The 14,623-nt window shown below is 44.8% G+C and overlaps 1 protein-coding gene across 1 annotated transcript in view; it reads right to left on the bottom strand.

Moving 5' to 3' along the window:
* Positions 1–1,488: 1,488 nt before the first annotated feature.
* LOC124722984 overlaps positions 1,489–14,623 on the bottom strand; it is a 272,606-nt gene continuing 259,471 nt past the window's right edge. The window contains exon 3 of the mRNA XM_047248153.1: positions 1,489–2,377. Within this exon, the coding sequence (XP_047104109.1) occupies positions 2,208–2,377 (170 nt within the window). The 3' untranslated portion in view covers positions 1,489–2,207. The remainder of the gene's footprint in view (positions 2,378–14,623) is intronic.

Raw genomic sequence — 14,623 nt, 5'->3', positions numbered from 1 at the left:
CTAGCTGCGCAGCATTTGTGCACCGCCGCCGTCAGTGTCAGCCAGTTTGCCGTGGCATACGGAGCTCCATCGCAGTCTTTATCACTGGTAGCATGCCGCGACAGCGTGGACGTGAACCGTATGTGCAGTTGACGGACTTTGTGCGAGGGCGTATAGTGGGCATGCGGGAGGCCGGGTGGACGTACCGCCGAATTGCTCAACACGTGGGGCGTGAGGTCTCCACAGTACATCGATGTTGTCGCCAGTGGTCGGCGGAAGGTGCACGTGCCCGTCGACCTGAGACCAGACCGCAGCGACGCACGGATGCACGCCAAGACCGTAGGATCCTACGCAGTGCCGTAGGGGACCGCACCACCACTTCCCAGCAAATTAGGGACACTGTTGCTCCTAGGGTATCGGCGAGGACCATTCGCAATCGTCTCCATGAAGCTGGGCTACGGTCCCGCACATCGTTAGGCCGTCTTCCGCTCACGCCCCAACATCGTGCAGCCCGCCTCCAGTGGTGTCGCGACAGGCGTGAATGGAGGGACGAATGGAGACGTGTCGTCTTCAGCGATGAGAGTCGCTTCTGCCTTGGTGCCAATGATGGTCGTATGTGTGTTTGGCGCCGTGCAGGTGAGCGCCACAATCAGGACTGCATACGACCGAGGCACACAGGGCCAACACCCGGCATCATGGTGTGGGGAGCGATCTCCTACACTGGCCGTACACCACTGGTGATCGTCGAGGGGACACTGAATAGTGCACGGTACATCCAAACCGTCATCGAACCCATCGTTCTACCATTCCTAGACCGGCAAGGGAACTTGCTGTTGCAACAGGACAATGCACGTCCGCATGTATCCCGTGCCACCCAACGTGCTCTAGAAGGTGTAAGTCAACTACCCTGGCCAGCAAGATCTCCGGATCTGTCCCCCATTGAGCATGTTTGGGACTGGATGGAGCGGCGTCTCACGCGGTCTGCACGTCCAGCACGAACGCTGGTCCAACTGAGGCGCCAGGTGGAAATGGCATGGCAAGCCGTTCCACAGGACTACATCCAGCATCTCTACGATCGTCTCCATGGGAGAATAGCAGCCTGCATTGCTGCGAAAGGTGGATGTACACTGTACTAGTGCCGACATTGTGCATGCTCTGTTGCCTGTGTCTATGTGCCTGTGGTTCTGTCACTGTGATCATGTGATGTATCTGACCCCAGGAATGTGTCAATAAAGTTTCCCCTTCCTGGGACAATGAATTCACGGTGTTCTTATTTCAATTTCCAGGAGTGTATGTTTAGAGAGTGGCAAATGTAAGAGAAACGCTAGTAGTGTGCTTTTTAACTAGCGACTGGGAATGCACAAATGAGTTGTGTTGTTTCCAATATACTATACTAAGGACGTAACATTTTTATAAAGTCTGAAATTTAAAACAAATATTTATGGACAGAGGTGGTATGATAAAGAAATAAATAAGACAATTGTTCTAAATAATTATAATAAAGTCGGTTTTACTTTACATAAGTTAATAAACGAAGCCATCGTTAAGATGTTTGTCCACTAATACTGATACTTCCTAAGATACACATGTAAGTTCAATAATAAATAATAGTTAACATGATTCAGTTTTACAATTTTTTTATAATTTGACAATGATTCGTTTAGACAGACAGTACATTGCAATATTCAAACGTATTTGTTTTCGAAAATGGTTTCGGGAGGAAAGGAGAACAAAACTTTTTACTATAAGGCCTTTACAATCCAGAGTATGTGTACACTATCAAAAGACTTTTACGGTACATTTTTTCTACACCGAACCTCTTAGAACATTATTCTTTGTGTCATACTTAGTACGTAGTTATTATTAGACTTCAGTTTCTAGTACGTTAAATATTATAGTGAAGGAATTTAGCTGAAAACTACATTACGAAGTAAACAGGTAGAGGGATATGGTAACTGCTTCGTCTTCAGTAATTTACCTGATACGTAACACATAATGAGAGAAGTTACGTAACGAACGACAAGAGCTTGTAGCTGTTTATTGGATCAGAAGTTACCATAGACTAGTACATAACAGCCGCCTCATTCTTTAGGCAGTTGCTGCAGGCAAGTTAATACGAAGACCACAGAACTACGTTTAGATTAGGATAACCATCGTTCTAGCACACATACTAAGGAAGCTGGCGGTGAGTTTTGAGTTTGTGAGGGTTTGCGTGGAGTGGGGAGTGGCTAGCGGCCCCAGCGAAGGGGCTGCCCCAGCGGGCGTCGGCTGCCGCGAGTCTCCGCAGAGAGCGCCTCCTGCGACGCGGGACGCGGCGTGCGCGGCCGCAGCAGCTGGTACACCGCCGACGTCAGAGGCCGCCAGCGCGACAGCATCGCCAGCATCGCGCGCTTCTCCGCTGCAACAAAGCAGAGACACACGTCTGCATTAACCGTACTCCTATGTTGAATTTGCAAAATAGGACACAGACAAGCTACCATCAATAGATAGGTATACCTAGAAATGCACTCTTCAAAACTACGGTCCGGCACTTTTGGTACAGTACATAAATCACGCAATAAATGGTAAGATTACCAGTAGTAATGGTAGCAATGGTAGGGGGAGAAATATACGTCAGAGAGGAATTGTTTGTTTGTTTGCTTGTTTTGCACATACACTACTGGCCTTTACAATTGCTACAACAAGAAGAAATGCAGATGATAAACGGGTATTCATAGGACAAATATATTATACTAGAACTGACATTAGATCCTGAGAAATCAGTACCCAGAACAACCACCTCTGGCCGTAATAACGGTCTTGATACGCCTAGGCACTGAGTCAAACGGAGCTTGGATGGCGTGTACAGGTACAGCTGCCCATGCAGCTTCAACGCGATACCACAGTTCATCAAGAGTAGTGACTGGCGTATTGTGACGAGCCATTTGCTCGGTCACCATTGACCAGACGTTTTCAGTTGGTGAGAGATCTGGAGAATGTGCTGGCCAGGGCAGAAGTCGAACATTTTCTGTATACAGAAAGGCCCGTACAGCACCTGCAACATGCGGTCGGGCATTATCCTGCTGAAATGTAGGTTTCTCAGGGATCGAATGATGGGTAGAGCCACGGGTCGGAACACTTCTGAAATGTAACGTCCACTGTTCAAAGTGTCGTCAATGCGAACAAGAGGTGACCGAGACGTGTAACCAATGGAACCCCATACCGTCACGCTGGGTGATACGTCAGTATGGCGATGACGAATACACGTTTCCAATGTGCGTTCACCGCGATGTCGCCAAACACGGATGCGACCATCGTGAGTCTGTAAACAGAATCTGGATTCATCCGAAAAAAATGACGTTTTGCTACTCGTGCACCCAGGTTCGTCGTTGAGTACACCATCGCAGGTGCTCCTGTCTGTGATGCAGCGTCAAGGGTAACCGCAGCCATGGTCTCCGAGCTGATAGTCCATGCTGCTGTAAACGTCGTCGAACTGTTCGTGCAGATGGTTATTGTCTTGCAAACGTACCCATCTTCTGACTCAGGGATCGAGACGTGGCTGCACGATCCGTTACAGCCATGCGGATAAGACGCCTGTCATCTCGACTGCCAGTGATACGAGACCGTTGGGATCCAGCACGGCGTTCCGTATTACCCTCCTGAACCCATCGATTCCATATTCTGCTAACAGTCATTGGATCTCGACCAACGCGAGCAGCAGTGTCGCGATACGATAAACCGCAATCGCGATAGGCTACAATCCGACCTTTATCAAAGTCGGAAACGTGATGGTACGCATTTCTCCTCCTTACACGAGGCATCACAACAACGTTTCACCAGGCAACGCCGGTCAACTACTGTTTGTATATGAGAAATCAGCTGGAAACTTTCCTCATGTCAGCATGTTGTAGGTGTCACCACCGGCGCCAACCTTGTGTGAATGCTCTGAAAAGCTAATCATTTGCATATCACAGCATCTTCTTCCTGTCGGTTAAATTTCGCATCTGTAGCACGTCATCTTTGTGGTGTAGCAATTTTAATAGCCAGTAGTGTAATTAGGACCGCACATCGTTCAGTGGTAGTCCATTGTGTATTTTATATCCTTAAAAAGTATAAATTGCATTTTAGAAGGAAAAAAGAAGCTGCACTTCCTGTAACCAAAACAATTACATTTTATGCAAGTACAGTTTACATGCATAAACGTAAGAAAATCAAAGTAATTATTGTTTAAATCGAAATAATCAGTATCCAGCTGCATAAAAGAAATTTAATTTCTTAACCGGTTTTGGGCACTTAGTACCTTGCGAGTGTCAACAATAAAATACATACAGTACAGTGCCACGGCATAATTAATAGCCGTGACGTTGTACGCTGACGGACCGTATGTTGTTGTTGAGACTCGCATCTTATTGTTGACACTCGTAAATAATGCTATATGTCGAACCTTCTGAAGATGGGGTGCATGAAACCGGTTAAGATAATAAATTTCTTTTATGCAACTGGTTGTTGATTATTGTGATTTGTACAACTACAGTTACTGCAGATGAAAAAAATACTATAATTATTGTTGTTATTTTGTAGTCTACAGAACGTTCTTCATCTTGACCAGAGGCAAAGGTTTCCTTCCACTATTGATAAGTGCGAAAGTTGTTTAGGAATAGCAGAAACACGTTTTATACAAGCTCGACAAAGTATGGATGCGATGTTTAATATGTTTTTGTTTTGCATATTCTAAATTTAACTTCCTTGTCGAAACTATGTTTTGTATCACTATATGACAAATCTCTATTTTTTTTAACTATAACATCCATCTGTTTCGCGTTACAAATTAACAATTTTCGAATAAAACCTGAGTTAAACATTGACAAATCAATTTTGCTATAAATACCTTTTATTTTAACTAATACTAAGGAGGATAATTATGTAGAACTAAAATGTTCTGTAGGTTACGCAGTCCTCTATACATACGTACGCAGTTTTCAGATGGATCAACGAATATGGTTTCTAGGGGAATCTAATGGGACGCTGATCGTATACACAAACAAAACGATCGAAATGAGATAAAACCCAATAGCTGTTCAACACACCTAACGTACAGGTAAAGCAGCTACAGGGTGTCCAGGAAATGACTCCCTGATTTCAAAATTAAATATCTCGAAAACAAAGATCGATAGAGGAATGCAGTAAACGGTATGTTTATTGTGAAAGCTGTAAGAAGTTTATACAGCAATTTGAAATAATAGTTACAAAAGCTGCTAACAGATGGCGCTGTACGCTGTACAGCTCATATCAGCATACATAAGTGAAATAATCGTATGAAAACAATCTTTGCAAACAATCACATCACAATGTTTTCAAAATGTTCATCATTGGCACTACAGAGGTGGCGCAAACGAAGAATGAAATTCGCCATCACATTTCGTAGTGTCTCAACCGAAATGGATTCACATGCCACAGAGATCGCCGATTCAAGCTCGTCCAGCGTGGCGGGATGCTTCGGGTAGACCATGTCTTTCACTGTGCCCCTCAAAAAAAAGTCACAGGGAATCAAATCCGGCGAATATGGAGGCCAATCCATGCCTGCACCAGTAAATTTGGGATATTCCAAAGCAAAGACTCGATTCCCGAAGTATTCCTCAAGAAAGCGAAAGACTTGTTCGGTCCGATGTGGTCGGGCTCCATCTTGCATAAACCATTCAGTACCTGGTCGATCCTCTAACGCTTGCTGTGTGGCGACAAATTGTTCCAAAATTGCAACGTAACGTACACCAGTGATCGTTTCTCGAATGAAAAAAGGGCCAATAATGCCTTTGCTGCATACTGCAGCCCACACAGTAACTTTAGGAGAATACAGGGGTTTCGCTTCACACCAATATGGCTTTTCGGAACCCCAAAATCGCCAGTTCTGCTTATTCACGTATCCATTCAGGTGGAAGTGTGCTTCATCTGTAAACCAGATGCAGCCAACATCAAATCCTTCACTATCAATCATTGTGAGTATCTGATTAGCAAAGGCAACCATTTGTTGCACAGCTCGTACGGGTATGGCCTGGTGCGTTTGAATTTTGAATGGAAACATGTGTAGGCTCTTTCTCAGTATTTTCTGCGTGCTGGAACGCTTCAAACCAGTCTCAGAAGCAATTCTACGGACGGATGACATTGGATTCCGCTGAATAATTCCAGAAACTGTGGCGATATTTTGAGGCGTAACTGCGGTTTGCTTGCGGCCAACATGCCCCACTAGATCATCAGTTGCGCTGCCTGTTCGTTGAAATTTTGCAAAGAGCGTACGGATGGTTTCCGCATCGGGTCCTTTTGGAACATTAAATCGTGCTTGAAAACTTCGCCTTGTTGCCGTAGGACTCTCTTCTAACCTGTGGTACTCTAGCACCAGAAAAACGCGTTGTTCAATGGAGTACATGATTTTTAATCTCTTCCTTCGGTGCGCTAACCTCCTTTCACGTTTCAATAGTGGAACTGATCGCTCTAGGCTTCGGATCACTATTTATACTAGGCATTACGTACGGCGATTACAGCGCCATCTGTTAGCAGCTTTTGTAACTATTATTTCAAATTGCTGTATAAACATCTTACAGCTTTCACAATAAACATACCGTTTACTGCATTCCTCTATCGATCTTTGTTTTCGAGATATTTAATTTTGAAATCAGGGAGTCCTTTTCTGGACACCCTGTACCATCTTAAATGAATAAACCTAATTGGGGAGCTACCGTATCTATGCTTACTTACGATAATCTACAGTAGCCTATAGTAGTTTACAACTCTAGGCACATCTGAACATATTTTGTTTGAAAGTCATCAGTATTTTGAATTTGGGTAGGGAGTGAATATATAAGTTAAAGTAGATGAATACCAAAATACAAGAAGACTCTACCAAGAAAGTGAATTCAGTAGAAATCAAAACAGTTCGTTTAGAATTACAGACCAGCAATTTCTAATTACTGCTGTAGATGGAGAAACAACACATGGAGCTATTACCAGATGAAGACGTGGCCTTTCCAATGGTGCGAGTATTCAAAAGTGTAAGGAATATCAGTGACAATAGAACTACTAACAGAAGATAATTTTTTTTTTAGTGTTACCGAGGGCAGGGTCGGGCGATCGGAGCCACTCTTCCTCCGGGAGATTCCAGGAGAAATGGCACCTGAGGAGTCCGCTGGAGATGACGTGTGTGATGTTGATACAGCGCCACTCTGACGGTGTAGGGCCACAAGTCTGATACCAGAATAACGTTGCTGACGATACAGAGCTCATCTCGTGCTCAGGGAAAGAAATCAGTTTCGTTTCAGAAAGACTTCTAGTGAACTCGATAACGTAACACTGGACAGAGCAATTTTCATTAGTACTGTGATTGTAGTAATATAAAGTTACTATGATTAGTTATATTTTGTTTTTCTTCAGTGGTCAAGTATAGATTCTGGGCTCCAAGCACCAATTGCGCCAGGAACTCAGATACAGGGTGTCCCAGAAATGTTGCGGCAAACTTCGAGGGGTTGTAGAGGGTGTCTTGAGGAACAAATCGAGGATAGGAATCCATGTTCGGTAACCTCATCCAGCGACACTACAGAGTGTCTAAGATATGACCACCGGTGCCTGCTATTAGGCCACTCCTTCAGCAGCAAAAGTGACTTTTATGCTGACGGAACGTAAGCGGAACTTCTCGCTGTTTTTTTGTTATTCAGTGATCGCGACTACCACGATCGCCAGTGGATAATATGGAACTAGCTGCTGCATCGAAAACCTTGCCTCCTATCAATACGATGCTCTGTTGCTTCAATGGATGACAGTTTCGGACATGGGTTTCCTTCCGCAGTTTATTTTTCTTCTCTAACCCCCTAAAATCTCCGTTTCTCGGTATACAGGAGAAAAATAAACTGCAAATGGGAACTCGTGCCTGAAACCATCATCAACCTAGGCAACAGAGAATTGCATTCATAGGAAACAAAGCTTGTCTACGCAGCAGCTGACTCCGTCTTCTCCACTAGTGATTGTCCCTATCAGTCACGCTCACTGAATAATAAATAACTTTGCGGGACGTTCCGCCTACGGTCCGTCAGCGTACAAAGTCAGTTTCATTGATGAAGCGGCGGCCTAGTGGCAAGCACCGGTGTCTATAACTTCGACGCTCTATACCGCCTCTGGATGGTGTTGTCGGACACGGGTTCCTCCTTTGATTTGTTACTACACAATCCTGTACAAACCATCTAAGTTTTCCACAACATTTCTGGGACACGCTGTATAAAATGGCATATCTATTCAAAGTGACGCTTTCCTAGTATTTAGTTTAAAGACGGTTAAGTGTTGAGTTCATAGGATACATTATACTAACTATAGAAAATTTATGCCATGCCGAATAATGATTGTATGAATGCATACTTTAATGTTGGCACAATTACAGTTTGTGACACAAAAACACACGTTTCCATTAGGTAACGAGGTAGTAGCAATAATACCATCTTCCTGAAAATCAGATCATAACACAGGCTGTTTCAGAAGAAAACTGACATGGTTTCCGTAAACTGAGATCCTGTGAAACTCAGTTAGTTGAGCTTCACTGACAGAGGCACCCAGACAAATGCTGTGGCCCTTGATTTACGAAAGAAATTTGATAAAGTTGCAATTCTAATTACGTGAAAGAAAAGTTACGAGCTTGCCCGGTATCAAACCAGATTTTTTACTCTATACAGGGCTTTCTTTCTGGCAGACGGAACTCAATACGTTGTACTAAACGAGACAGAATTGACAAATTTAAAGGTCATTTGGGAAGTATACCGGAGCGGTATAGGTCGGTTACTGATTACAAAATATAGAGTGAACCACCTGAAACTTGTAGCCCGGTTCAAGATATCGAAACGGAGTTTTCGAAATACACTATGTGATCAAAAGTATTCGGACACCCCCAAAAACATACGATTTTCACATTAGGTGCGTTGTGCTGCCACCTACTGCCAGGTACTTCATATCAGCGACCTCAGTAGTCATTAGACATCGTGAGAGAGCAGAATAGGGGCGCTCTGCGGAACTCACGTGGTCAGGTGATGGGGTGTCACTTGTGTCACACGTCTGTACGCGAGATTTCCACACTCCTAAACAACCCTAGGTCCACTATTTCCGATGTGATAGTGAAGTGGAAACGCGAAGGGACACGTACAGCACAAAAGCGTACAGGCCGACCTCGTCTGTTGACTGACAGAGACCTCTGACAGTTGAAGAGGGTCGTAATGTGTAGTAGGCATACATCTATCCAGACCATCACACAGGAATTCCAAACTGTATCAGGATCCACTGCAAGTACTATGACAGTTAGGCGGGAGGTGAGAAAACTTGTATTTCATGGTCGAGCGGCTGCTCATAGGACACACATCACGCCAGTAAATGCCAAACACCGCCTCGCTTGGGGTAAGGTGCGTAAACATTGGACGATTGAACGGTGGAAAAACGTTGTATCGAGTGGCGAATCACGGTACACAATGTGGCGATGCGATGGCATGGTGTGGGTATGACGAATGCCCGGTGAACGTCATCTGCCAGCGTGTGTAGAACCAACAGTAAAATTCGGAGGCGGTAATGTTATGGTGTGTTCGTGATTTTCATGGAGGGGGCCTGCACCCTTTGTTATTTTTCGTGGCACTATCACAGCACAGGCCTACATTAATGTTTTAAGAACCTTCTTGCTCACCACTGCCGAAGAGCAATTCGGGGATGGCTATTGCATCTTTCAACACGATCGATCACCTGTTCATAATGTACAGCCTGTTGTCGCGTGGTTACACGACAATAACATCGCTGTAATGGACTGGCCTGCACAGAGTGCTGACCTGAATCCTATAGAACACCTCTGCGATGTTTTGGAACGGTGACTTAGTGCCAGACCACACCGACCGACATCGATACTTCCCCTCAGTGCAGCACTCCGTGAAGAATGGGCTGCCATTCCCCAAGAAACCTTCCAGCACCTGAATGAACGTATGCCTGCGGGAGTGGAAGCTGTCAGCAAGGCTAAGGGTGGTCCAACACCATACTGAATTCAAGCATAACCGATGGAGGGCGCCATGAATTTGTAAGTCATTTTCAGCTAGGTACCCGGATACTTTTGATCACATAGTGTATGCTAGTTGGCAGAGGGGCATCTAATTTTATTGTATGGATAATGCCCGTCACTCTTGTATCAAAAGAGGTATAGAAGCAAGTATGTTTTTCAATGGAATGGTATACATTTTAAAACGACATTGAAAAGATCTTGAAAAGACGACCACAATGACGTTACGCTGATAAATTTTGGTGTTGAAATATTTCTCAGAAGTATCCAAGTAAGGTGCTAAAGTTGAAAATAAACCAGGCAGAATCGGCTATTAAGATGCGAACGCGGGCCAGTGGGGCTTTTCGTGCCAGGCTCCGTCGCATAAGCAGAAAAAAAGTAGGCTTACCTACTTAGATCCCTCTTGGCCCCAATTTACAAGACGCAGGACCATTGTTGTAAATGGAGTTATATGGTAATTTCTAGCGTACAGGAGGGGCTTAGGAAAACAATTTTAAATCTGTCCATATGCTGATGTTTAAGTCAACAGCCTTTTTGAAAACAAGTAAACACTTAAGAAGTTTGATACAACGTGGAATCCTGGCGTGGGACACGCTCATTGCAGTTTTTACATCGCAATAGCAGATACCGGCCCCGTTGTCATTCTATTTCAGCACTTTGCATGGATATTTTCACATATTTTCACGGAAGTTCAACGCCAACATTAAAAAGCGTTATATAACTGTATTGCTGTTTACAAGAGCTTACGAATGACGTTAAAAACACGTTGTCCCATTTGAAACAGAAACCATACTTGCGTCATTACCTCAGTTGATAGAAAGGTAAGGATATAACCCACACAACATAATGACGCGCTCCTTTGCCCACTAACAGTTGTCGATAGCGTCGTTTCAGTGTCTTGAATCGTTCACGAAATAACACTGCTTGACAAAAAAAAGTTCATAATTCGTGTGGGCGGGATATGGGGGATTGCGGGGAGGGGGGGGGGGGTGGAGACAACGAAATGAAACTACACGGATGTGAGGGTATATGATGTTACTTCAGTTATTACTAACCAGAAACTAAACTTGGGAACAACTTAGCAGTATGACCCCTTACCACTATGGTGTTGTACACCCTCTGGCCTGAATTCACGCACTAATTCGTTCAGAAGGGTGTCAAAGTCGCTGTACTGCCTCCTGAGGCGAGCTGGCCGACATATATTTTAACTGGTTCTTTGTATCCTGGATATTGGCACTAGGACCGTGTTAAAGTCCGACCTGGAGCCACATATATTCTGATGGGATATTACTGGTCACGGCTGTAACTCATCATCCCGCAGACAGTTCACAGAGACACGAGCCGTGTATAGAAAACATTGTCTTGTTTAAAATTGTCATCACGATACTGTCGCATGAGAGATAAAACATGAGGTCGCCGGATATTCGTGATGATCTGCAGTGTCGTCAGAATCATCTCGATGACTACAAGGTGCAGCCCGAAAGCACCCCTTATGGCTACTCACACCACGACGCCAACGGTATCGCCGCTGTTCCTCTCTAAAACATTGGAAGAATGTGAACGCTGCCCAGGTCCCCGACGGTCATCCGGGATAGTGCAGAACCGCTATTCATCGCTCAATAAAATGCGACGACATTCATCAGCAGTCCTTGCTTCCCGGTGACGGTAGCACTCCATAGACAGCCGTTTGTGTTGTAATGTTAACGGCTGCTTACGAATGGGACGGTAATTCTCTAGTCCTGCTGCTGTTAGTCTCCGACCAATGATGTGGGATGACAGAGAATTTTGAAGGCAGGAGCTCCTCATACGCTCAGTATTTATTGAACAATTATATTATGTCAATATAGTGATCAAAAAGGGGCGGCAAAGACCGGCACAGTATTATTGCGCAATATTTATACCCGAGACAGTTTGAACTCTGCATTCGTAACCAACATGTTGGAGCTCGACGATATAAACTGAATATAAGCTGAAGCGCCAAAGAAACTTGTATAGGCATGCGTATTCAAAAACAGAGATATGTAAGCTGGCAGACTACGAGGCTGCGGTCGGCAACGATTATACAGGGTGTTACAAAAAGGTACAAGGTACAAAAAGGTACGGCCAAACTTTCAGGAAACATTCCTCACACACAAAGAAAGAAAATATGTTATGTGGACATGTGTCCAGAAACGCTTACTTTCCATGTTAGAGCTCATTTTATTACTTCTCTTCAAATCACATTAATCATGGAATGGAAACACTCAGCAACAGAACGTACCAGCGTGACTTCAAAATGTCCTCCGTTAGCGAGGATACATGCATCCACCCTCCGTCGCATGGAATCCCTGATGCGCTGATGCAGCCCTGGAGAATGGCGTATTGTATCACAGCCGTCCACAATACGAGCACGAAGAGTCTCTACATTTGGTACCGGGGTTGCGTAGACAAGAGCTTTCAAATGCCCCCATAAATGAAAGTCAAGAGGGTTGAGGTCAGGAGAGCGTGGAGGCCATGGAATTGGTCCGCCTCTACCAATCCATCGGTCACCGAATATGTTGTTGAGAAGCGTACGAACACTTCGACAGAAATGTGCAGGAGCTTCATCGTGCATGAACCACATGTTGTGTGGTACTTGTAAAGGCACATGTTCTAGCACCACAGGTAGAGTATCCCGTATGAAATCATGATAACGTGCTCCATTGAGCGTAGGTGGAAGAAACTAAAATGGGCTCTAACATGGAAATTAAGCGTTTCCAGACACATGTCCACATAACATATTTTCTTTATTTGTGTGTGAGGAATGTTTCCTGAAAGTTTGGCCGTACCTTGTTGTAACACCCTGTGTAAGACAAGTGTCAGGCGCAGTTGTTACCGTTCACGCCAACCGTTAGGTCACCATCAAGATGCCAGGCTCATATCGCCTGGTGGCATAGCTTACAAGCCTGAACGCCACCGGACAACAGGGACTCATCTGTCTCTGTCACGCAGCAGCAGTGCAGTTGTTAGATCGGTTACTGCTGCTGCAATGCCAGGTTATCAAGATTTAAGTGAGTTTGAACGTGGTGTCACGAGCGATGGGACACACCATCTCCGATGTAGCGATGAGGTGGAGATTATTTCGTATGACAATTTCACGAGTGTACCGTGAATATCAGGAATCCGGTAAAACATCAAATCTCCGACATCCCTGCGGCCGGAAACAGATTCGGCAAGAACGTCGACTGAAGAGAATCGCTCATCAAGATTTAAGTGAGTTTGAACGTGGTGTCACGAGCGATGGGACACACCATCTCCGATGTAGCGATGAGGTGGAGATTATTTCGTATGACAATTTCACGAGTGTACCGTGAATATCAGGAATCCGGTAAAACATCAAATCTCCGACATCTCTGCGGCCGGAAACAGATCCGGCAAGAACGTCGACTGAAGAGAATCGCTCAACGTGACAGTAGTGCAACCCTTCTGCGAACTGCTTCAGATTTCAGTGCTGGGCCATCAACAAGTATCAGCGTGCGAACCATTCAACAACATCGATATGCGCTTTCGGAGCCAAAGGCCCACTCGTGTACGCTTGATGACTGCACGATACAAAGCTTTACGCCTTCCCTGTGCCCGTCAACACCGACTTTGGACAGTTGATGACTGCAAGCATGTTGCCTGGTCGAATGAGTCTCGTTTCAAATCGTATCGAGCGGATGGATGTGTACAGGTATGGAGACAACTTCATAAATCCATGGACCCAGCATGTCAGCAGGGGATTGTTCAAGCTGGTGGAGGCTCTATAATGGTGTGGGGCATGTGCAGTTGGAGTGATATGGGACCCCTGATACGTCTAGGTACGACTCTGACAGGTGGCACGTATGTGAGCATCCTGTCTTATCACCTGAATCCATTCATGTCCATTATGCATTACGACGGACTTGTGAAGTTCCAGCAGGACAATGCGACACCCCACACGTTCAGAATTGCTAAAGAATGGCTCCAGGAACACTCTTCTGAGTTTAAACACTTTCGCTAGCCACCAAACTCCCCAGATATGAACATTATTGAGCATATCTGGAATGCCTTACAAGGTGCTGTTCAGCAGGAATCTCCACCCTCTCGTACTCTTACAGATTTATGTACAGCCCTGCACTATTCATGGTGTCATTTCCCTCCAGCACTACTTCAGATATTTGTTGAGACCATGGCATGTCTTGTTGCAGCATTTCTGCCTGCTCGCGGGGGACCCTACACGGTATTAGGCAGGTGCACCAGTTTGTTTGGCTCTTCAGTGTAGGACGCGTTTGTACTGCAAGCGAGTTGCTTGTCTTGCAAAACACAAGCAGGAGCTACGCAGAAAGGACGAAAGAGTGGAAAAGGGGTTCATTTATTGTAGCATCGACTCTTCAGCCGCAACAACTAATTGCAAAGTAAACAAGTGAACTGTGTCATTTATGGTACTCGTGTGCTGTTTTCTGTGCATTTCTTTGCCGTAACAACAGTTGCAAATGAAATCAAATAATTATTTACTAATTACTGATTGAAAGCTTACATGATCTTGTGTCTGTGATGTGACAAGTGTTGCAAGAAAAATAAAAAGGTATCGCTTTTGGACAGATGATTTGATCTTATTTGCCAGTT

This window comes from Schistocerca piceifrons, chromosome X (assembly GCF_021461385.2).
Source record: "Schistocerca piceifrons isolate TAMUIC-IGC-003096 chromosome X, iqSchPice1.1, whole genome shotgun sequence".
NCBI lineage: Eukaryota > Metazoa > Arthropoda > Insecta > Orthoptera > Acrididae > Schistocerca > Schistocerca piceifrons.
Note: the sequence above shows the minus strand (reverse complement) of the source record. Positions and strands in the feature narration are given on the sequence as shown.